Here is a 24884-nt window from a genome sequence, read left to right on the forward strand (position 1 = left end):
AAAAACCCTAATTTACAGCCTAATTTTGGCACCCACTACCAGGGAGTATTCATTACTTGACTATTGCTGTGCCTCTCTCCCCTGAGAAAAGCATCAAAAGCTACACAAGAATAAAGACAAAGGGAAGTCAATGTGACTTTCTACCTAAAGTATCTTTCACACTGTTTTAAGTATTTGCTTCGTTTTAGCCTTTAATATGAAGCAAAATTACTCTTCCTCAGATAGGGTAGCAGAAATAAAATCTTAATTACAATGAGAACAGTTTCAGTAAATTGTTAAACCATTTTGAAATACACTTCTCTAAACTGTTTCAAAATGTTTATCTTTACATCTCATTGAAGCTGCAATCCATTACCAATGCAATCATCTATTATTTGACCACATATTCCTGACGGTCCCCTTCTGCAGTGATACAGACAAATCGCTTTTGACACAAACACAGCCTGAGAGCTCAAGGCATTAATGCAGAAATACAAAGAAACAAGCCATGAAAACACGGCTACATCGTACTCTGCCATTCTAAAGCTGTACGGAAAACGCACAAAGCTAACAATCTACTCTGTGTATGTTAAAAAACTGCTAATTGAAGACAATCTAATTTCATTTTTCATCCATACAACAGAAATATCTGGTATATAGTCTGCAAAGACACCTGATAGACAACATTTGATGCAGAATCTCGATTAAACAAGAGGAAATGTTTGTTTTCAAAGGCTGTAAGGTTGCAGTTCCTGTGTCACTGGACTAGAAATAACACTCCTTACAAATACTAGTATCAATATGCATATGATGACAAAACCAACTTTTTGATAGTTCAAAATGAAACATTAAAAATTAAAAAATTAAATAGAGTTGTTCAATCGCAGCCTTGTTTTGACAGAAAATTTAAACTTGCATGGAAGTCACGTCATTTTTTCTGGACGGATAAGCACCACAAAAAAAGGCCTTATCAGAAAACAAAATAAAAATCTTTGCATTACTGCAGGCCATTTTTCTAGAGGAGCAGCTTCTCGTCATCCCGTTCTATTAGAAGTTCTAGAGAAAAAAAAAATGAAGGGAATGGCAAGAGCGATAGAAAAAAAAAAAAAAAAAGAAAAAAAAAGTTAAAATGCTATTGTATTTTGGCGAGGTGAGCGAGATGCAGTAGAACGGCTGGGTTTCAGGAGGCAGGAAGGTGCCAGGACCTCGTCCAGTGCGAGCGCTGCCAGGCCGCGCCGCAGCCCCGCGGCTCGGGCAGAACAGCGGATCCTGCTCCGGAGCCTGCGCGGCTGCGGCCGCGCGCCGGGCCCGGCACACGCTGCTTCAATGCCGCTCTGCGACCGACAGCGTGGAAATAACAGGTTCGGAAAAAAATAGTAACAAAACCCCATGTATTTTTAAAAATAGGGGGGAAAAAAAAACCCCAAACAACAACACCAACAACAAAAAAATCCTTTAAAACAAACAACGGGGGAAATGTAAAAATATATGAGCCTCCCCGATTTAGGCACGGCGGGCCGGAGCGCCCCGGCCCGCGACCCTCTGGCCCCCCGCCCATGACGCAGCGCCGAGTGGGCCCGGGGGGGCGACCCGGGGGACCCCCGCAGGCCCGGAGGGCGGGGAGGGGCCGGCGGGCCCCGCGGAGCGGAGCGGCTTTATCGCCGTGGCTCTGCCGCTCGGGTCGGTGCCGCCCGCGCCCCACTGCCCCTGCCCGCCTCCGCGAGCACCGCCGGCGGGCGCGGCGGGCGCGGCGCGGCGGCCCCGTCCGGAGATGGCGGAGGGAGCATAAGGCACACTGGGTAAAAGCACATTTATATACGAACCTCGCCGAGAAATTTTCCAACAATTCCTCCGTCCGACCACCATGCACCAGGACAGGAAACGGCCGCTCGGCACCGCCCGCCCGGCCGGCACCGCCCTGCGCCCCGCGGGCGGAGCCCGGCAGAGCCGGCTCCGCCGCTCCCATTGGCCGCGCCGCGCGCGCCGCCGCCGCCGCCGCTCGCCATTGGCCGCCTGCGGGCCGCGCTGCTGTGCCCATTGGCCGCGCGCCCGCGGCCCCGCCCCGCGGCTTCATGGCGTCGCGGCTGTACCGGGCGCGGGGCCGCCGCCATTTTGTGCAGGGGGCAGCGAGGCGCCCGCGCGCCAACGGCAGCGGCGCCATTTCCTGCCCTCCCCCGGCGGGCGCTGCGCGGGCCGGCAGCGCCTGAGGCGGCGGGGACGGGGAGGGGACGGAACGGGCAGCGGCCGCCGCACTCCCCGGGTAGCGCATCCGGCTCGGCCGGGCCGTGCGCGGGGCCCAGGGCCGGCCGTACATAGTGAGCGCTCTGCCCTTCACTTCCCGGCCTCCTGCCGCATTATCTGCTGCTGCCATTCCAGCTCGGCTCTGGGTGAGAAGGACGCTGTGCTTAAAGCTCTGCTTTGGAGTGTTTATCCCTACGTGCTTTTTAGGTATGGAAACCTGTAATAAACAGTCCAACAGCTCCTAGTCTTAAGGCAGCAAAGCGTGTTATGATTAATTTCGTAGGTGATTTTTCAGAAAACCCTGCTGCGCAGTTGACGCAAATTATCGCCATTGATGGGACAGAACCCAGCTCTGATGGACTTACTGCACTTTCCTGAACATGAGATATAAAAACGTTTACGTTTTGCCGTAGAATAATAGTTCGAAATTCCTGCAGTCCAAAATTACTGCAGTTGTAGAAAGAGCCAAAAAAAATACTCCCAAGCAGGCCTAGTGGCCAGCAGTTTTTCTTTCTTAATTTACTGTTTCCTAATTGTAAATTTTAAGCCAAATATAAGCTGCAGCCATCACTTTGGTTTGCGGTACAGCATCAAAAGTTTGCTATAAAAAGCAGAAATACACAAAGCAGTGAAACACCATTTAAGATAAAGCTACATATTGGTTGAAAAGTGACTGATAATCAGCAGCAGACAGAGCTTTTCCACGTGGTTCCTTCTGGGTATATAGAAGGTTCCAGAGAAAATAATCAACTCATTAAACTTACCAGGTATCCATTATTAGGCATACTAAAATTGTCTCCATGTTTATTGGCAGGTAGTCAGTAATTACCTCCACTGCAGACTTGATAAATATTGCAGTAAAAGTCCTAGGCTTTGCTGTACTATGCAAATACATATGAATAATTCTTTGAAGACAGTGGTTAAGAAAAGAAAAATCAACCCAGTGTGTCAGCCTTTTAAAAAAAATACCTGGTTTTTTATATTTAACACAGTTGAAGAGAACTCTGGTTGTGCTTAATGTTTGTTTGGAGAAATATTTTTGAGAGGGAAATACAAACCCTCAGAGCTGTGCAACTCAACCAGGACTGTCCTGTACCGATACAGCTACATTGAAAACACCACACTGAAATAAGTGAAGATTAGGATTTGCTTTAGATGTTTATTAATCCAGGGAGATCTTCCATAATAGAAAAAACCAGAGGCTTTAAATTTCCCAGCTCTTCCTTTAGAGTTGCATTATCCTTGAAAATGGAATGGACGAGCGCAAGTTCTAGGAGGAAGATCTGTTTTTGACATAAGTGTATCACTGAAATTGATATATTGCTTCACAAAATGCGCTATTACCACCAACAACAATGCAAAATTGTTTTGCAATTTATATAAATACATTTCTTGGAGCAAAGGAAAGCAAAGTTCCAGATCCATTCTTAAAAAAGATGCTCCTTGCTGACCAGTCTAGTGACACATAAAAGCACCCTTGAAGTAAGACTGTATTCCTCACACCAAGATAAAATTCTTCCCTTGACTTGTGACTTGAAAAATATAATTGTTCCAGAACTGACAATGGCACAAAAATTGGTGATTTCCCCCTATGTTTTTGTCATCTGGTTTATACGTGAAGCCTTTATACATTAATCCTTCTCACTGCTGCTGTCCCATCCTCTGCCACAAGGCCCAAAATGGCTCATCTGTCCTCAAAGGTTCTCATACATTTTTAGGATGTATACAAAGGTAAGCAGATATCCAACAAGCAGATGTTCACAAATGATTTTTCAAACTGTGTGTTCCCAAGGAACGCACAGGAGAAGGCATGCTGGAAGTATATCTGTCAGCTTTTTCTACAAAAATAAAACCCTGTCTAGAGATTCCCTGGGGGCTGGAGCACACCTGGCTGTGCCCATGAGTTACAGTCACAAACCTCCAAATAAGTTCTGCTCTGTGCATCACCTAAAGATGCACAGGAACTACCCTGGGTCTCACACCACTACGAGGATGGATATTCCCTTCCCATCCAAGGCTTTATTAGTTAGGCTTTTTCACCTCAGGTGCTTCACTTTTCAAGTGTCCCCTTGGTACTGGGGTAGGGTTCCATGTCCCGCCTTGGCCCCCTGGGTGCAGGGAACCGTTTGCTGGAGCAAGGCAGCTGGAGTGGAGAGGTTGGAAAAGCCCTCCTGCTGCCTGGGAAGCACCAGTGGATGGCAGAGCATGGGCTGGGCAGCTCAGCATGGAAACCCCAAAGCACCACCAAATCCTGCTACTCTGCTGATGCAAAAAACCACACCACACAGACCAATTTTCTGAAGACTGCATTTTGAGTATCATAATATATATATATGTGCATTTCATTTTTACAGATAAAAACTCAGTTTATTTTTAACCTGTATTTAAATTTTGGAGGCTTACATTAAATTAAGGTAGCTTGTTTAATATCAATTGTAACAGCAGGTGACATTTTTATATAAAAACAGCCTAAAGGAAAAAAAAAACCAACCCAAACCTTTGATTTTAAAGACCTGACACCAGTGATCTAAAGGCAAGATCAAATGCCAATGGATTTTGCTTTTAGGGAAAAAAAAAAAAAAAAAAAAAAAAAAGGGGCATTTAAGCCAACCAATTCACAGCCTCTCCCTGCTGGCTTCTTCATACAGTGGTTTTGATAGTGGTCCCAGAGGGAACTGTATTTTGCCTCTCTAGCTAAAATACTAGTTACTATAGCAACTTTGAAGGAAGAAAATTGTGGCTTCAATACTGAAAGATTGGCAAAACTTCAAATACACTGTCTGGATCAGGCAGACAACAGCACACACTAATGCTGCAAGTGCAAAAAGGGGAATGAAATTCAGGAGCAGTGCACCTGCACTACCATGAGCTGGAAGAAGAATATTTTGCACACCTGGGGGAAAAAATTGAATTTATATACCATAGCCCAGATCAGCCAATGACACTTGTTTTTAATAGATTGCATATGTAGATGTTTCACCTGTACACTTCAATTGACCTTAAGAACTTCACATCTCATTTACCTGCTTTAGTGAGGATAACTTCCTTGTGCTTACAGTACACAGTTTTTCAATTTTCTAGCTTGTACAGTGGGATCTTTAAAAAAAACAAAGGACACAGAGGGTGTTGCTATTTTTTCTTTAGCAGCAATGAAATATCACTAACCTCTTTTTACATGTCCGAATTCAAGTCACAACCAGAGGTGACTGCACCACAAAGTCACGACGTACAAAACTGCTAGTTCATTTTAAATTAATAACTTGAAATTATTTTCCCCAATACATCCCTTATTTTTATAAATAGCAAACATTTTGCTATTTTTGTACATAGGCTAGCAGGCTTGTTTCAATATGAAAGTGCTAATTCATTTACAGATTTATCAGTTATGTAGTGCTACATAAAGTGTCCAATATTCTACATATGAACAATCTTGATAAATGGAAATGATGAAGATTAAGTGAGGCTGATTACCTCATCGTATTTACATTAGAAGAATAGACACCCAGTAGCAGGGATAAAAGGGAAAGAAACTGGGCAAATACTCATAGTGCCACAGGTGTAAAAATTAGGTCTGCCTTCTAGCTTGCACTGTAAATGAGACATTTTAAGTAGTCCTGCAGCCCATGTCTAGTTTTTTTCCTCAGAAAAAGAAAAGCTGCCTTCGTGACATCCCCTCTTGATTTCCGATCTCCAAAGTGTGTCATTTGAAGCTTTAAAATCAGATTCTTCCTATCTTCAAAAAAACCCTCTGGTTTGCTTTCCAGCATCATGTTGTATAATCAGGTCCCACTTCTGGGGCTTTTGTCCAATCTATTTATAAATTAGTTTAGAGTGAGTTGTAGATAACATGAACCAGTTCTGGAACCACTATTGGGAGGAACACAAGCTCTTCACTACAATCACACAGTAGCAGGAAAAGTGATAATTCAATTCATTCCTGGGGCAGGGCCTCCAAAATTAAATGAAGTTGGCACAACCGGAGCATTGAATTTGTATCCTCCATGCTTTTCAATCATTTTGGATTCTAAAACAAAACAAAAAAACAGAAGGAAGAAGTTTTAGTGTGTGTGTAGGGGGGAAGACAGACCAAGATTCTGCAACTGACTGCTTCCAAGTCTCAGAGATACAGGTTTAACCTGGGGTTACCCAAAAAAGGAATCAACACCCACAACTGGAAATACACCACGCCCCAAAGAACAGATGGATTGACTATTTACTTATTTTAACTTCTCGATATTGTTATCACCATGCTTTCATGAATTTGTACTTAAAAGCCCACACTTTAGCTTTTGGACATGACTGTAGTTTAGAACAGGACCTGAATGAATGCTGTACTTAGAAACTTGTAACAGGGACACAATTCTTTCTGGTTAACATCAACAGACTTTGCAGTCAAGTCAGTAACAGAGCACATATGCGAAAAAGCAGTACACAGATATTGGCTAAATTTTCCGTGTTCCTATCTCAATTCAACAATACTGGCAGAAACTGCCACTGAAGCACCAGAAAAAGCCTTTTTAGACATGCTACTACCCAAACAGGTAATTTGGACTTGAGGTTACTAGACCACAAAGCATAATTCTGAGAGAAAACTACCAAGTTGATCACTTTTTATTTTCAACCAAATCTTAAGATCTTTAGGCATCTGAGGTACACATATTCATCACTGTAACTACCAGGGATAGTTAAGGTATCTTTTTTCCCCCCTTCAAACACTGCTGGTAGGACAGGTTTTACTGTAAAACGGGTTTTTACAAGCTCTAATACACAAACAACTGAAAATCAGGTTGGTAATTTAGGTTGTACCTTTACTACAATCTAGATAGTGCAGAAGGTGGTTTGTATTATTTCCAGGCCAAGACAACAATGCTTATTAATGACTTATGTTGGTGTTACAGCTTGCTCCTAAATCAAAACAGTTGCAATCTCTTTGGGAATACAGGACAGCTGATATTATCTAGCAAATCTGTATTTTGGTTCTGTTTCTTTGGAAACAGGCCAGAAAGATGTTGCCATGGCTAATGGAGCATGAGGGGAGAATCCTTCGGTCTCCACAGAAGACAAATTTCTCAGCATATGGAAATTCTCCTAAGCTTTAACATGAACAAGGGAGAACTGTATTTCAAATCCTTTGAACAGGATGTTCCCATCAGGCCTAAATGTAGTATCAGTGTGCTCTGATAGAAGGCAAGAATTTTCCATAAGGATCTGGTTGCTTAAGTTAAACATCAAAACTTGTCTGAAAAAACAATACAAACCAACCAACCACACACCTCAAACTTTTTTGTCTCCATAAAATGCAGTAGTATATAATTATATGTCTACTGCTTGACAGGGGCCATAGTGAAACTGTATTTTATAACCATTAAAACTGGATCATTCTGGACACAAACAAGCTTTGTGAGGCAATTTAGGCTGTTCTCTCATAAAAAAGCACTCATTAAATGTGTATTCTTACTACCAATCTTTTTATTGAAAAATCTATGAATTTCTGTTTTTAAACATCTGTAGCAACTGTCACTAAGACAGAGGATGTGAGGCTCGACTGATCCCTCAACATCAAGTGTGATATATATTGGCTTACTCTCAAAAGGGAAAACTTTGAAAAAAAGACAAACTGAATGCATATTACAAAATCTGTATTATCTGTAATATTTAATAGGCTTAATGATGTGGCTTTACAGATGGTACTACTTTCATAATTTAATATTCTCCTACTCACAGAATCCTTGTCTATCCCAGCTGGACTACATCACATTTCAGGAAATAATTAATCAACCAGTTGATGTGCTTGTTAACATACCTGGAGTTTATCCAGCTTCAGGTAATCAAATCAATTGTTTTCAAATCCAAGCAATTAGGACAAATGTTTTTATTTCCTTGGCCACCTCCCCAGGTGTTTCTACCATTCCTCCCACCTGTGGTATTGCTTTCCACTTTGTGCATCGAGGCTTTGTGACCTGACCATTTTAAGAGATTTCAAACAACCCTGTTTTGGTGGAGACATTCTCAGGCTTGAATGACAGGCCTTTTCTATATTTTGTCTCTTGAGCACACCAAGGGCATTCCCAGAGCGACAGGAGGCATTATTGGTATAAAGGGGTGCAGATACCATGTGCTGCCCGCCGCTGATCTGCCAGGGTCGCTATGTCCTGCAGCTGCTTCCTTTGCTCTTCATTAAGGCCCTGTGTCAAAGCCTGGTACCACACAGGGTTGCGGTTCTGAATTGCTACAGCACAAAAAACACAAGCAAAAGAAAAGTATTGATTAAAATATTCTAGAACTCAAACCTTACTCACTCACTGCCTTCTTAATCAGAGTAATACTCTGTTATGGTTATATAATTCAAGACATTTGAACACTAGTACAGCTTCTGACCTCTTCTCTGCTACTATAAATTTGTTCAAGCATCTTCCTCTGCTCTGAAAGTTTAATGATACCATCTCCTTTCCAAAGAAAAAAATGGTTCAAGCATGTATTGGAAAGCCTGTTTGGAAGTTTTGAACAGGTTCTAGTTTAAAACAGTGTACACTGAAGTTGAAAAGTAAGTTGTTGGCCAGGAAAAGAAATAGTTACTCACTCTGAAAAATTGTTTTAAATATCTGATATTCATCAATAGGGTTGTCTTCATCATCAATAATTGTGGAATAGCCTTCCAAAGCAGTCTCTTCAGCATCATCTTCTTCCCAGTCTTCATCATCTCCATCTTCACCTGCTTGTTTTGCTAGAATTTCTAGATATTCTTGACCATCTTCATCAATATCATCTTCGTCACTCCCCAGCTCCTCTGAGTTAATTATGAATGAGAAAAGGTTTATCTTGAGAACAGCAAGAACAATTCTTTAGAAATGTGGCTAATAAAACAGGCAGTTGAAGTGGTAACAATACAGTACTGGAAAGTGGGGAGCTCATTTAACTCAGCCCTGGAAGTCAAGTTTTAAAGAGAGAGTGGAAAGTAAGTCAGATATACTTAAAAGTTTTCCAAAGACATCCAGTGTTCTACTGTAGTGCTTCATTTTTGGAATTAGAGTACTCAGAAGAATTCCACAAAGTAACTCAGTATCTCCATCAGAAAAAAATTCAACATACAAAATAACATCAAAGGTTCTGTCTCCATACCTGTTTCCTCATCTTCTTCAGCTTCATCATCATCATCACTGTCATTTTCATGCTCTGCATGACAGGCATATGCTCTTTTCAATCCATTAAATAATAGGATAAAAGCTGGCAGGATCTGCCCAGCAACTTGATTTAAAACCTGTGGTATTTGCTCCAGATCAATAAGAGCACACAAGCCAAGCACACACATCTTTCTGTCATGAAGCCTACAAAACAGAAGAGTACAACAGTTGCAGATTTTGTCATGATTTCCAAGTAGGTCATACAAAGGTGTATCCCAGAGAATCATCTCCACAAGTACAAACACTTACCCAAGGAAACAGTCCACATCATTAAGCCACTGAGTTATGAAGTGATTGGTGACAGGTTCCACATTATTGGGGAAACGAAGATTTTCCAACGTGTTTAATAGTAAATGAGGATTGTAATACAAAGCAGCTATGGCAACCTGGAGGCACATGGTTCGCAGTTCACTGGTTTTCACTTCTCTGGTCAGTCTCTCCAAGGCAGCTTCCACAAACAAGGGTATGCACTGGACAGTGAGAACGTTACACACTCAGTGATTAAAAATAAAACTTGTCCTTCTGTATTTAAACAGTGTGGCACATAAACACAGATGGCATAAAACTGAGTCATTTTTAATTGCCAGCAGAAGTCGGATACAAAGATAAAAGGAAAATGTGAAAGTATGGATTTTATGACATCCTGCACAGCAAATGTAACTTCTGGTTCTATAATCTTGTGTATTAAAATGGAAAATAGAGAAAAAGTGTACACTAGGAAGTTCAGAAAAACCAACTTACTCATTTCTCAAATTCTAACTGCCATATGTGCATATTAAAGTCCCTGGTCCCTGTCTATGACATTGATTTGAATTCTAGGAACTTCATTTTCATTCTTCATTATTTCAAAGCTATGAGTTTGACAGATAATTTTCATTAAATATCCACTAGAACTAACTTAGAATGCAATTAATTGACTTTTTAGAACCAAGATGCTCCTGAGGTGGCACTCCTCCATACTCATGGAAACACCAGTTTTACAGTGTCCTAAATTCTGGAGCCAAAGTGTGCAGGAACTCTCTGCAGTGCTGTGAGCGAGTAAGACTGAAGTACCAGACAGGATTATCGATCACACCACACGAAGTGCTTGTAACAAAGCTCATCTTAATACATAATTAATTCATACTACAAAATTAAATATTTTAAAAGTATTAGTTGTAGCAACCAAAGTTTTTACCAACCTGATCAATGCCACGCCCTTTACACTGAAGAATGATTACTTCTAACAGCTTTGCTGCATGACATTCTGCATCTTCTCCAGCAACTCCTGTAAGGACCTGAAGCACAGCCATTACTGGTGGTGTATCCCATCAAGGAGTATTCTCTATACACTCCTTTGCTTTGGAAAGCTGGTATGAATTTATCTCCTCGAACAATGCCAGCATAAACAGCCATCAGTGAAGCAGCCGTATCTACAGCAAAGCCTCAGTGTGACAACCAGAAACTGAAAACTGCTGAAAGTGGGCAAAACTAACCTACATGTACAGATATTCAAGAACTCTATGGATGCTGGGCCTGCCACTAGCATCAGTAAGTTACTAGCACTGTAAAAGCATCAGCTACCATTTTGCCAAGGGTTATTTCCATACACAAAAACTTTTCTTATGCATGAATGTACTGAATTTCATAGAAGTTTGATTTACAAAAATAGGATATCCAGTGGAAGACCATGTAATACCTAAAACTTGTGTTAAAAATTTACTGTGCTCAGCTAATACCAATCACTAAGGGGTCATGACAGGCTAATTTCATATATAACATTCCAAAAAATTACAAACACCCTAATTGGCCTGGTTGCAACTTGTTATCAAACAAAGGCTGGCAGGAGTTATTCATTAGTATTTATAGAATACTAAAATAGTTTTTCTCTGTAACATTTAAACATCTTCAAAAGAATTACTCAGGAAATACCACAGGCAGCACAGCTGACAGTTCACCAAAGCTCTTATAGAGACACCTCACACTATATCGAGGAGTGGAAACTGAGATCCCCACATATCACTATTAGAGATGATAAAACATTAACACACACCCTATAAAAAAGTAATAAAAACTTCCTCACAGAGTGCTAACACTCTGGAAAGCTGTATATTCTGCATTTTGACTGGACAAAGAAAGCCCAGTAACACGAAGTAGAATACAGAAACCCTGCCCAAAAGTGCCTGGACTGAGTCAGACCAACTGCATTCTGCTCCAAGCCTTCACCACTGACATGGCACAAACTTGGGAAAATAACTTCCTATTCCTTCCCTTTAGCTTGCATCCTTACAGCACTCATTTAGCCAAGGTGTCAGACCTTCAGCACACATACAGCAAGCACATCCCAGCCATGGTGTGGCTACAAAATCCCGGATGAAAGAACCCACCTGCCTTTTGCAACCTGTCTTGCATGCCCATATGCACAAACTTTATTGCACCAAACCTGATTTGATTTTAATTTTGATGCAATCTCTTTAAATTTCTCTGCAATAACTTAGTAATTTGGGGAATCTTAGAGGATGTTAGATTGCAAAATGCTTTAAAGAGCAGATGTCAAAAGCTGCTGTGGAAGAAAGTACCCAGTTTAACACTGTTAGTTCTTCAGAGATGGCAGGTTTTGTTACCACACAGGAATCTACTCACCTTCTTGCACATACTGTAGATCATTTCAAGATATTTTGTGTCTGACAGAAGTGTATCTGTATCAACAGTAACATAATTATGCAGGAGAGGCATCATATCTGTATTAAAAAGAAGGATTATCACAGTTAGGTATTGTCTATGTGCTATTAAAATCAGGTTGAAATCTGTGTATTAATAATTACAGTTCTTGCTTAATCTTTGCCAAGGTAAGTGTGTGCAAGTCACAGGTGCCTTAGCAAAACAAGTCTGGTAGCAGCAATAGCAAAATAAAAATACTTCAAGTGTAACCTCACTTGAGTGTTTTCCTAACATTTCAGTCATGATGCAATTCGTTGTATGGAGAAATTGCAGCTATGAAACCATCTGCCTTCCTGATTTATTTATATTACTTACCAGTAAAATAATCAAAACCATCCTGCTGGAAGACTTCAAACACAAGAGGAAGAAGCTGCCACATTTGTGCAGAAACCTGTTGGCATGTCAGACTATGAGCCAAGGAAAAGATCTCCTCGTAGAACTCTAAAACAAACAGAGTCTAGGTAAATATCATGCCAATCCCATGCACTTTTAGAAGTAAGCCAGCAGAAATACAGATACCTAATACATGCTGCTGCAAAACTGTTCCAATCACTTGCAAACAGATCCCTTCCAGCTGCTGGGTAATCTGAAGAAAAAATAAATAAAAAGGACAGGTAATGACTAAATTTCAATACTTTGGAGCTGAAATTAAACACATTTTAAAATTGTCAAAACAGTTTCTATATATACAATATAGTTTTTAAGAACAATTAGCAATGTCTCACATTTTAAAGCACTAAATGTGTAAGAACAGCACTCAGCTAAGGATTTGTGAGATAGCTTTCAATACAAGGTGTTTTTTGAGTATTGGAAGAATCTCATTATAGAGTACCCTTTAAAAAGAAAAGCCTGACTAACCCTATGCACCATTCAGTCCCATTTCAACACTGGAAGCAAATAGATATATATATCAAAGGAGTAAACAATGGAAATTACAGGAGGTATTTCCTGTTCCAGAAAAGAAATTAAAAAACAAACACCAAAAATCCCCAATACCAAACCACTTCCCAACTCTAGCTTGGGATGTTCATACGGTGTGGAAACCATCAATATAAATGCTGGTCCTACAGATTCAGTCAGTGCCCATGGAATAGCTATCAAAACAGACATTAACCTGTTGAGGGCACTCACCTTACACAGGGACAAGTAAAGGCTGAGTTTCTGGTCTTAGCTATGCAGAACAGGATTTGAAACTAACCTGCTAAATATCTTATCTCTTGGAATGCTGGTCATCCTGTATGAGATGTCTCTAAGTTTAAATGTTTATTGGTCAACATATTCAAACTGAGTTCCTCCAGACTAGCATATCATTACACAGACTTTTAATTTAGAAGGCAAGGATTTGCTGGCAAAAACAAGTACATGAAAAGCTTGGTGAGCTCTAGCAACAAGTAAATGAGCTGAGCTGGTCCTTGGTTTGTTGTGTGACAGCACTAAAATCTGCCCTTGGGAATCTGTATGATGTTGCTTCTTTAGTGAAATCTTCAGAGCCCCATAGATAATTACGAAACCCTTTAGTCACTAAAAACTTATTATGTATTTATTAAAAGATCACAGCTGACTTTATCAAGAAAGATTTTAATCAGAAATAGCATCTTTTGAACTGGCTGTACTCTGGACAGAAGTGACTCCATTCAGTACAAAACAAAATGATAGAAGTTTCAATCCAAAAGGAAAATTCTCCAGGGCAGATGAGGCAGGTAAAATCCCACATCTCTGAGCACAGCCACGAGAGCTGTATTTACCCACATCGATTCTGTCACAGAGAGCAAACCCAGCCAGCAGAGTCAATGTTTGGAGCTATGTGAAGCTTTATGTGTTTTGTTTGAAGGGCAGACCTCATCAAATTAGATGTGTGTTTCTAGCTGAGCTGACTAGAGTTCCACCTGCTACAGACACATTGCTTCTAGTATTTGAACAAGAAGCTGGATTCTTATGGGAAATACTGCGGCAACATATATGCTCTATTTCTGCATGAATTGCATTAGAGAAGTGACCCAGTCTGGTACAACTTGGCTACATGGTAAGTACTTCACTACTTTCTGATATAACATTTTTTTTGGCCCAAAGGACAGTTTTTCAGGTAACAATGCCAGAAACACTGCAACTGTAAAAGACTTACAGTGTTCTTAGACCATACATACCAGCCTTGAAGTAATTTTTACTTACTTCCTTGTGATCTTCAACTACACTGAGAAGGGTATCAATAGTATTCAAGATTCCCATTGCTGTCACTGCTTTGTCATCACTGCCCTCTTCATCTGGACCAGTCTGGATCACCTGGTTAAATGTCATTGCCTGCATGGAATAGCAGAACAACCCGTAAGTATGTCATTAAATTGTAAATATCTGGCATTCTACACAATTTCAGAAGGACTTCTGCTGAGAAAACATGTACACATAATAGCAGATAACTGCTCTGCTCCAGAATTTATTTTCAGGATAATAAAATCTGAATGTTAAGCCATTGGAGCTGTCACCCTTTAACTACTCATAAACAAAAATATATAAATTACATTATGTCCCATGCAAAAGAATACATTTTCCCTTGGTAAGTTCTTCTGACACAAGGTTTCCTCAGTAGCTGAACTAGACCAGAACATTTGGCAGGCATTCCCAGAGAGGACATGCTAACAATTCCATTTCAACTCCAAGGGCCTTTAATGGGGAAGCACTGAGCTAACCTCTGCTTTTGCAGCCAGGAATACAACTTTCTAGATGTGGTCATTCTAGCTCTGAATTTCCCCTGCAAATAAAACTTTATTTTCACACCAAACTGTTCATTTAAAATCTAATTTAATATTTTAAAACACATAACCTAAGTGACATTTTAGAGACTACCTCAAATTTACTACAAATTTCATTATTACCACTATCAGCAGGAAATATGTAAAGATTTCACAAACATTTCTAGAATTGTTCTTAGAAATTTCCACTCGGTGTAAGTTACGAAGCCACTTCTGACGAAAAACTGTCTAAATATAGAATCAATGCACTTAGACTGCAATACTAATAACAGCTATTAACTGATGGTCAAACTCAAATAGCAATTTTAAATACCAGTCTTTCCCATATTAAACATCTTCCCGAGGCACCATAAAGTCTCACCAAATGCTGTGTCATTTCTACTGCAATTGGGGTAACTTCTTCACTATATTCACAGATCATCTTCTGAATCACATTAGTAAGATCATCATTTTCAGTCTCTCTTATAATATGAAGCAAAGCTTGCATTACAGGTCTAATGAAAGGAGTAATATATTCTTTAGCTGTAAAACAGGTGGAATGTTTGAATTAACATTCTTAGAAAACCACAGATGAGTGTAAGAACCTCAACGAACTTTATTTAGTGTTTCAGCATTAACATGCAAAAACCATGGTTAGTATAAATCATTATAGCAATACTACCACTCAGAACAAATTTTTAATACTCTATAACAAGAGAATCAAAATTTAAGTATGAAAACCAGAGCTCTATGGTCTGAATTCATAAAATGCAAGATTACTGATCTATGCAAATGTTAATTGAATGGCAGTGGGTACATATACGCCTTTGTCAGACCACCTGAAGTATTAAATATATAATTTATGTTTGCTTTGTGGCTTTTATGCCAGCTTCAGGAGTACTAAGCCGTGTAAAACCTGCCTGGATCAAGATAGCCTTTTTTTTGTTTTGTTTAAAAAAATTTTAACATGGAGAAATATATGCCAAGACAGATAATGCCACTGTATTTCTGATTCAATTATTAGGTGCTATAAAACTGGATTTGCTGTACCATGAAGTTCTTATTTACCATGCTTTAATAATTTTGTCTTAAAATGTTAAAAGTGCAATTTATTGTATAATTTAGCAAAAAAAAAAAAACCCAACTTTTCTACCTGAGAAATAATAGTAAATGATTACAATTGCAAGATGGGAATTAACATCGGGGAAGAAGAGAACAAGTCTGCCTGAACATCACAAAGTTCACACCTATTCCATTAAAGCTTCCTATAGCTGTGAGAAAGGGCTCCTACCTTTCTCTTGATTACTGATGAGAACTTGAAGAGCTATTGCAGCTTCCACTTTCACAGGCATTTCCCTATCATCTATCAGACACCGTCTCGTGAGTTCTAAGGCTGTCTGGAGATTCTGGTCACTTTTAAATTTGACTTCACAGAAATAATGAAGAACCCAGCAAGCCTGAGAAAAAAAAAAAGGCATTGAAGAAATTCAGAGCTGCAAAACCTACAAACAGGATTATCAACTATCTGTATACCCATAACCCACACCAATGGTTCAATGTGAGGTGCAACTCCTGTTGAATAAAGATACTGTGAGGCTTTCCAGTGATGAAGATGTTTGAGAGTGTGGAGGCTGGTCAGTGGGAGGCTGTCCTGCAGACATCACTAGACCAGTACTATGATCTCAGGTTCATCTTTGGCCACAGGTTTCGTGTGAGCAGTACAGTCCACGTGCAAAACACACACAGACCCTACCACCAGACACAGATGGGAAACTGTGCACACAACACTGCAGCCATTTCAAAAGCACACACAGGCTGTCTATAATCACATGTAAAAACTGGAACTCATCCCTGGAATAAGTGTACAATTTACTATGAAAAAGGCGCAGAAAGGAGAACATCTGTGAGAGGGAAGAAGTTGAAGATTTCTGAATTCTTCAACTGGAACAGTGTATCTCACCAGCAAATGCCACACTCTCTTACCCTTGCTCTCATGTAACCCAGCTCACTGCTGAAGAGAGGGAACACATGATTCTGCAACATATATTCCATTTGATCCTTATAGATCTTTTTCTGTCAAAACACGAAGGGAAGCACATCAGTTTAAAATTTCATATAAAAATGTATTTCTATCTCAGTAAAAACAGTCACACATGATAAAGTGTGAAGAGTGTAACAAAACCCTCAGACTTTTAACTTAGTGCTTTTTTACAGTCAATTATGCAACAATGATCTCCTGTATTAGTAATCAAACTTGGGTCCTACATGGATTTTTAAAATTTTCAGTCATAATAGTGGCGCTTTTTCCCCAGCGACTTTTTGACCCCAAGAGACACCTTTGAATTGGCAGCACATTGGCATCAAAAGTAAAAGTGGTCAGGGAAACTGCTTAGAGCTGTGGTCCAAATACAATTCCATGCCATGCATCTATTTTGCTACCATTTTAACTGAGCAACATCACTAATTTCATTTTATTTCCTCTCTTCTATACACAAAAGAGTCCATTAAGTAAACAGCCTCTCACTGGATGCACTTTTTTCCTTCCTTCCTTCCACAAAAAAAAGGAATGTAATTAAGTGTAGCACAGAAATGGTGCAGTAATTCTCACCAGAAGCACAAAACTTAAAAGAACTTAAAACAATAATCTGAATTTGAACATGACCTATAAAACTTTGGTAATTAAGTAATTAAGCTGACATTAAAACCAAAACAATTAACTTCAACAGCTTAAAAAAACCTGCCAGCAATTCAGAACACCTGTGAACTCAGAGCTATTTGCATTTCTTTTAAGGCACTGTATGTTAAGAGTAAGCATAGGAGGGGCAAAAAAAAAGGATTAAAAGAACCACCAGGTTTGTTCTGCTTACTTTTAGGAGAATTTCAGCCAAAGAACCAATCATATGTAAAGCACCATCTTTCTTGCGAGGATCAGCATTTGGCTCCGTAAGAATTTGGTAACAAAAGCCCATTGTCTTCTGCAGGACCTAGATTACATGTAAGAATAGTCAAAGTATTCCAGTCAATCATCCCAGGTACCATTCTCTGTGCTCTGAAATGCTACCATGTCTAATAGCCTGCTTCAAGTCTGGAATTTGAGCAATGTTTTATGATTTTGTTATAAACAAAATATACTATCAAGAATGGGTCCTAGGCGAATTTGCAAATACAAAAATCATAAATAGAACACTGCAAAATAAATTTGGAACTCCAAATAAGTAAAACTTTTATTAATACCTCTTTCAGCAAATAAACTGAATTTAGCAAATGGTATTTCAGTATAATCCTTGAACAGCTTACCTCTTTTCTTTTACTACATGATGTAAACAATAATGTCTGAGCAGCAGTTGTTGGAGATATGAAGTCTTCAAACACATCTGTTAAATAACATTGTAACAGTTATAAATTCCTGTCCTTTACTACAGTTCATGATCCCCATGTATTTAATATGAAAAAAGAGCATCCTTCAGGTGGTTAATGACACTTTTTTGCTAGAAATATTCCAAGACGAAAGAGTAATGTGGTTGGATACATACGTTTCATGTTTTTCATGATGATTGCCTCTACATGTCTAATTTGAAGTTCTATGTCTCTTATTTGTAAAGATAAATCTTTTGTAAAAGTAGAAGCAGATACGACAGTCAAGTTTTGACATGGATATTATTTGCTCTACAGGCCAGCACACAGAATTAATTGGGTTAAAAAATGCTCAGTTTCTCATTTCTCTGCAGAAGAGGACTATCAGAGCCTTGTGTAACACCTGTAGTGTTTACAGGTATGCCTCTGACCTGAGGGATAGAAACTCTCAAACCCCTCAAGATTCCTTGTTCTAGCCACATAAACATTCCTAGTGGAGGGAAGAATTTGTTCAGGGAGTCTGAAGTATTTTTTTTGTTCCCAGCCTCAGAAGATTGCACAGACTTAAGAGTAAAGCCCAGCATAAAGTAGCAGAGCACAGAAGGTTAAATGGGACAAGTCTGGGAATGCCAGGCTTACTCCATAATGTGCCATTTACCACTGGGGTATATCTGCTCTGAACTGTGCCATGCGTGAAATTCCTAAGAAATTCAGGGCCTGAAATATTAGCTGTTGCAAGGCATAACCTTCAAATTACATTAAATTTATGTAGTTGTTGTTAGCAAGACCAGAACTGTTTGACTTGTAATAAAAACTTTGTAACTGTAAAAATCGAATGCTTTTACAAGTGCACAGACTCCTGAGTCATTTTTGACTGTTGTATCCTCTCTCCACCAATATGTCCAAGTTAAGTATATTAACTTGTATTATGTGGTTAATACACTGTGTTTCTCTCTTTTTTTTAATAAGATTAAAGCCATCTCTGCTTTCACAAAAACACCCCAGAAAAATCCATTCTTTAACATGAGCAGATTTCAAATGCTCACCAAATTTCATGCGGATGTATTCATATGGATCTTCTTGCCAAAGCTCTTCATCAGCATCTGTATAGCACATCAGTGGGAAAATAACATCTTGGATGATTCCCTGGAACAAAAAAAAAAAAAGATTGAAAATAGGTTAGCACTACTAAATCAATCTCTGCATTCTGTCCTGTATTTTATAGATTCTCTTCATCCTGTCACTTCCTCATATAAAATGGTAACATTTTAAAACTATTTTGATTTAGAGTGGATTTATGTGGCACTTTACAAAAAAGCAAATCTTTTGTGTTTAGGTAGAGTTACAATACAACACAAGACACTAGACTGGCTTTGGATAATGGCATGTGGAGATGATTCAGTGTCATATATTCAGCAGCTAATACCATCTCCAAATATGTTGTGTTGCTGTGTTAGGTTTTAATCCTTAATAAATTAAAGCACAAAGGAGAGACAGCAATAAATTAGCTGGCTTTGTTCATGTTTCAAGGTAACCTTCATTAAACTGGCCTAAAGTCTTTCCACCAGCAATTTATAAGAGAAGTGCCTAAAATGTGAATTGTAGCAAGGCTGGAAACACTGTACAGTAGACTGACTAATCTACTTCTGAGTCATCTAAGTATTAAACCCCCAAAATGGCTTACTTGAATATGAGGTTTCAGATTCTTCCAGGTGACTGCATGAGACACCCCTTGATTGATGTAATTCAGCGTTTGCTGCAGAACTCTAGGAGCCATGTACTGCTTTTCCTTGTACTGATACAGCACCTTCAGCAACACCTAGAGAAATCAGATCTCATCAATAGCTTATACTGAGCACAGACCATTTTCACCACAATTCCACCCTCCCTCCCTCCTTCTTCCCATATAAGAACCCCTTGAAATTAAACAAAACCTCGATTATTCATTAGGCTAAAATGGGTACTGACTAATCCTTTTACCAAATGTCATTGTTAATTTTATAAGACAATTTTCAGCTCATACTGGGTGCTTGCACATCTTTAAAAAATACCATGCTTTAATAACACAAACCATACATGCTAATTCACCACCAACACAGCCCAGGAGGCCTTGCCCTCTGAGATTTATTATTCTATCTTCACTCTTTGGGGGCAGAAATTCACAGCCAGCCAATGGATCAGAACACTCTACACTCACTGATGTGTGCCTCTGTGCTGCCTCACAGCCATGTGAGGAACATGTGCATGTTGAGGGATCCATTAGTCACTCCCTTTAGAGCTCCCTGGCCTCAATTCTTCTCCTGAGGTGGCATCCAGAACTCCTCACAGGGATCTGCCTGTGTTCAAGTCCATGGCTCTCCACAAATCAGGTCATGAAACAGACATGGGACCATGCCCAGTAATTAAATTACAGCTCACAGGAGTTTTGCATGGGTAATATAAAGGGAACTCCCTGTAGCCCAATCCAGGTCAGTGGATACACTGCACCTTCAGAAGCAGCATCATTAAGTAGAGACAAATGGCAAATTTCCAGGGTTTCATGTAAGTCTTCACACAAAAGAAGCATTTTTAAAAAATCAAAACCCAAAGGGACTGGAAAGGTATCTATAAATCTGTAATATTACCAAAATAAAAATCTGGGGAAAATAAGATTCATTATTTTGAAAACGAATGCTGCTGATACCATTTATTACACAAACACTGAAGTGTTTTTCCCGAAGGAATTGCCATGCACTTCAGTTTAAGGAGGATGCACTCCTTCATCAAAATATTCACAGCTTTACAAACAGTGTTATGCTCTAGATGGCTTTATCAGTTCCCCAAGTTTAAACTGCTCATGTTTAAAAACTTTCAGGATTTAGAGAGAAATTACTGATTGGTACCAACGCCATATTACAAGGTTTTGGTGGCATTAGGTATTGAGTTAGGATAGAAAAGAAGAGAGCAAAAGTTCAAACTTGCAGCTCTTTTGAGGACTATCCAAGACAATGCATGTAGTTTCATCATTCAGATGTAGTAGGTAAAGATATTAAAAAATTAAGAAAGTGTTTAAGAACTGTGGTAAGGTAAAGCAGGATGGACACTTTGGGGAAAATAAGAAAATTCTGTAACAGTGCCAAGGAACTACAAGGCAGCAGTGTCCAACCAGGGCTTAGTTCTGGCTCATGGAAAGCGTCTTCAGCAAAACAGCTGCTAACACACGGGATAAATCGGGGTATTCCAGCTAGGCAGCTCAGCCTGGTTTGGACCAGCTGAGAAAGTTTAGCAAAAGTGAATGCTGAATTCTTTTTTTTTTTGGAGGGGTGAGGGCTAATCAATGAGAAGTAATTATGACAATAATATTAGCAGTATATTTCAAGTTTATACTTGAACCACCTGTAGTCCCATGTCTTGTATTTATCTATTACTCCTTTACTAAAAGGGTGCAAACACTTTGGAGAGTAGAGACAACTCAATGAAATGTATTATCCAAATCTGTACTCTCCTGTATTTCATAGATTTCAAATTTCTCTAAAGAAACACATCCTGCTCAAATATCTTCCACAACATTTATTTGACAGATTCCATGTCCTGAGCAGAGGCCCAAGATCTATCTTCTGCAGAAAATTGAAGGGCAGAACCTTAAATATACTGTCCTCCTAAACAAGTTATATTATTGTTTAGGAACAAACTAAGTCTGATAAAGTATTGATTTTTTTAGCTGTTTTCTTCAAAATACATTAATTCTTTGAGCTTCCTAGCTTCAATAACAGTAAGGATCAAATCTGATTCAAGGAGAATATAAAGAAAAACAAGTATTTTATCAAACTGTTAAAATTATCTTTTTCAAAGTGTACCTTTGGCCACAGCTTTTTACCAGAAATTTATTTTATCTTGGAAGTGCAAAGCAACCAGTAAGCCCTTAAAGAACATACAATAATTATCTGTCTAATGTTACCTAGAGGTGACAGGTGAGCACCTCAGGAAGCAATGCTGACACCACTTGTCGGAGGGGAATGTTGGCATATATTGCCTCACACTCAGTGTGACAAATGTTTTCCATACTTTGGCCAACCTTCAAAAAGCATGGATTTATGGGATACTTTCCCTACATTTTCTTCTTTTGAAGTCTTGCAATTCATTATAATTTTATTAGAAATTAAGAGAACTGAAACTAAACTAAGAACTGTTTGTCTGACTCGAAGGCTTTGAAGAAAACGTTGCACACTGTGAGATTTTCATGAATCAATAATCTATTTACATTTGCAACATATCACATTAAAATAAAGGTATTTATGAACCAAATACAAGGAAATATTATAATAACATAACCGAGGTTTTTCATTAATTCAAAGATTCTTTGCAGACCCTAAAACACAGCACAAGTAGCAACCCCAAACAGGGAGATGAGTGGAAAGGGAACATCAGAATTACGAGTCTATAAGGGAGCCTCTGCTTGATCAGGCCTTTGCAGAAGACTGAAAATTTAGCATTTACAGATTAAAAGTCAAAAACTCCCTGTATCAGTTTAAAAGGTGTTTCTGAAGGTCAACTACACCACATATACCCATCTCTTTAAGAAAGGAAAAAATCTGGTAGCATTTGTCTGAAGCTCATCTGAGGGCTTGTAAGTGGAAAGTGGATTGTGACATGTGGCAAATTGAAAATTTCTTTATCTTTTTTTTTTTAGCCCTCAGGCATCACTGTTTTCCATACCAATGTGCTTGAAAAAGACTGTGAGTAAGAGCAAGAAACCTTTTCAGCAAATAATGAAATAAGCAATCAGCAGTAACTCCAAACTTTTCCTAATACTCTCTCCACACTGAGTGTTTCTTACTTGCTGAACACCAACAGCGAAGGCCTTCAGGAAAACTTCAGCAAACTCATTGTATTCCTTGGAAACGTTACCAGGGCTTCCATACCTAAAATTAGAAGCAAGTAAGTAAATTTAAGGGTGCAGCGATATTGCTGACTTAAGTATTTGCTTGGGTTTTTTTAAAAATAATGATGGAAGAGAAAATACCTCTCAAAGAGCCTAGCTAAGATATGCAAAGCCCACTTCTTGCATTTCCACCAAGGCAACTCAGGTCTATCATCTTCATCAACCTGAAGGGTTTCCTTTAGAAAAAAAAGATATTATTTACCAATTATTCACAGAGTTCAAACTATATGTAAATAGAACAACTACATAGTATTATTTCGCTTTTAACCTGCCATTTGAGCTTCTAGCTTAAAAGAAGTATGAAGTAGAGCATACCTAAAACTAAATCCCATGAAATACGCCTAAATGATCAATAAATACTTGAAACAACAAGCCAAAATAAGTTTTGCTATAATTTGAAAACAGAACTCTCATATAAACTACATATTTTTCAAAATTTGTTTAGGCTGTTTTAAACTCCCCATTTAGCCTAATCTTTTTTAAAATATTATTTTCTTGGCATCTGTAGAGACAAAAGAATGCAGAAATAAAATATTAAACTGTTTAACATTCTAATGAATGAAAAATACTTAAAGACATAAAAAGCCAAAAGCCACTTACAGCTGGTACATCCCTATCGACAACAGTCTTCAGGATTTCTATCCACTCAGTCAGGTTTTGCTGATTTATCAACTCCAAAGGTAGTGTGTACTTGTTAAAAGAAAACAAAAGGGGAAAATAATTTTGAACTGCTTTATTGCAAATTTTTTATTTTAGTTTAAATTTTAGCTTTCAAAAATCTTTGCCTACACTTAGCTACCATAAAAGATTAGCAATGCACCTCAAAAACCAGGCCAAAGAACTCTAAACAATCTAACCTATATCCTAAATATTCTCAAAGGTGCTAGAGGGTCTTTGCTCCAATTCATTGTGCTTATGCAATGCCAAAATGCTACTTAAATGGATGTTACTCTGATTTCTGAAGCATTTAACAGCAATTCCACTCCAAACTGCTATATTTACACTGGTAATTCTCTGTAGGCTGGCTTGCACAATCTGTCCTTGGAAAACTCATTTTCTAACTGGTTTTCCAGCAAACACCCTACCTTAGACAATGGCTTGTGTAAATTTTATCTAATGCCAACCAGGAACAGCAGTGTTCGAAAGTAAAAGCAGAAGATAATCAGAAACTTGTGATTCAAGGAGCTGAGTAGTGGGGAAAATGATTCAGATGTAATCTAACACTGTAATACTTTTGTCATTCACTATTTTAAGGATGAGCACAATGCTTTACATTATTGTTCAAGTATATACAAAGTTTTTTTACCTGGACAAGGGCATAAAATATTTTGAAGATCTGTTTCTGGATGAGGACAGACTGGTCTGATGGATCATTCAAGAGCTGAATGAAGCTGTCCTTCAGGACTGGCAGAAAATGTTGCATTGCAGCTATCAAGGGACTCCGCTCCTCTGGTTTCTTGTACCTTTAGAGAAGAACAAACCCAGTTTTGTCGTTCTTTCAGGCAGCTTTAAATTGAAAAAGCTCACCTTGCCACAGTGTAGGCATGAATAGGCTACATGACAGCTCATAACAACCTGTGACTTAAGAAGAAACCCTAGCCAATTCCTGTGACAGAATCAGAAATAAAGTCATAACCAGATCGGATCACAGATGAGAAATACTTTAATTAGAGTTTGCAATTTATCAAAATATTTGCAGAAGCTAAATTGCTTCACTGACACTGGATAAAGCAAACTGAGAAGTCTCTCACAGGCTGCCCCCATGGCTCTCATATCTCCGCA

General features: G+C 39.0%; 3 protein-coding genes and 1 non-coding gene across 9 annotated transcripts in view; 1 reads left to right on the forward strand and 3 right to left on the reverse strand.

The window, feature by feature from the left end:
• ZNF143 (zinc finger protein 143) overlaps positions 1 to 1907 on the reverse strand; it is a 37423-nt gene extending 35516 nt beyond the window's left edge. For 3 of the 4 annotated variants that reach the window (XM_063398019.1, XM_063398017.1, XM_063398016.1), the window contains exon 1: positions 1803 to 1906. The gene's annotated coding sequence lies outside the window, so the exon portion shown is untranslated. Of the gene's footprint in view, positions 1 to 1802 lie in introns of all 4 variants that reach the window. The other variant, XM_063398018.1, reaches the window with a different exon arrangement.
• LOC134550998 (uncharacterized) lies at positions 1844 to 10576 on the forward strand. Of its 3 annotated transcripts, none has more exons than XM_063398020.1 (2): positions 1844 to 2427; positions 10327 to 10576. In XM_063398020.1, exons 1-2 carry the CDS (start codon positions 1844 to 1846, stop codon positions 10433 to 10435), a joined length of 693 nt encoding a protein of 230 aa, XP_063254090.1. In that variant the 3' UTR covers positions 10436 to 10576. The 3 variants fall into 3 exon arrangements, with proteins under 3 accessions (XP_063254090.1, XP_063254092.1, XP_063254091.1); XM_063398022.1 differs by lacking the exon at positions 10327 to 10576 and adding an exon at positions 2504 to 4834; XM_063398021.1 differs by lacking the exon at positions 10327 to 10576 and adding an exon at positions 2516 to 4834.
• The window catches only part of IPO7 (importin 7), a 33005-nt gene continuing 12912 nt past the window's right edge, over positions 4792 to 24884 (reverse strand). The window contains exons 5-25 of the mRNA XM_063398015.1: positions 24409 to 24565; positions 23703 to 23792; positions 23184 to 23278; positions 22998 to 23082; positions 19866 to 20000; positions 19228 to 19327; positions 18125 to 18201; positions 17695 to 17811; positions 16811 to 16900; positions 16119 to 16284; positions 15210 to 15370; positions 14271 to 14399; positions 12621 to 12687; positions 12417 to 12542; positions 12024 to 12121; positions 10583 to 10678; positions 9651 to 9871; positions 9340 to 9545; positions 8801 to 9007; positions 8333 to 8449; positions 4792 to 6244 (exon numbers count right to left, since the gene is read on the reverse strand). Coding sequence (XP_063254085.1) covers positions 6147 to 6244; positions 8333 to 8449; positions 8801 to 9007; positions 9340 to 9545; positions 9651 to 9871; positions 10583 to 10678; positions 12024 to 12121; positions 12417 to 12542; positions 12621 to 12687; positions 14271 to 14399; positions 15210 to 15370; positions 16119 to 16284; positions 16811 to 16900; positions 17695 to 17811; positions 18125 to 18201; positions 19228 to 19327; positions 19866 to 20000; positions 22998 to 23082; positions 23184 to 23278; positions 23703 to 23792; positions 24409 to 24565 — 2638 coding nt within the window. The 3' untranslated portion in view covers positions 4792 to 6146. The remainder of the gene's footprint in view (positions 6245 to 8332; positions 8450 to 8800; positions 9008 to 9339; positions 9546 to 9650; positions 9872 to 10582; positions 10679 to 12023; positions 12122 to 12416; positions 12543 to 12620; positions 12688 to 14270; positions 14400 to 15209; positions 15371 to 16118; positions 16285 to 16810; positions 16901 to 17694; positions 17812 to 18124; positions 18202 to 19227; positions 19328 to 19865; positions 20001 to 22997; positions 23083 to 23183; positions 23279 to 23702; positions 23793 to 24408; positions 24566 to 24884) is intronic.
• On the reverse strand, positions 16438 to 16618 carry LOC134551784 (small nucleolar RNA SNORA23). The gene has a single exon (XR_010080684.1). It is a non-coding gene; the product is annotated as a small nucleolar RNA SNORA23 (small nucleolar RNA).

This window comes from Prinia subflava, chromosome 5 (genome assembly GCF_021018805.1).
Source record: "Prinia subflava isolate CZ2003 ecotype Zambia chromosome 5, Cam_Psub_1.2, whole genome shotgun sequence".
Classification (NCBI taxonomy): Eukaryota; Metazoa; Chordata; class Aves; order Passeriformes; family Cisticolidae; genus Prinia; species Prinia subflava.

Excerpts from the sequence above, each read along its gene's own strand:
- LOC134550998 (XM_063398020.1), top strand. The coding sequence starts at position 1,844 with ATGCACCAGGACAGGAAACGGCCGCTCGGCACCGCCCGCCCGGCCGGC. Across the intron at positions 2,428-10,326 it reads TATCCCTACGTGCTTTTTAG|AACCAAGATGCTCCTGAGGT; the intron begins GTATGGAAACCT and ends TTGACTTTTTAG.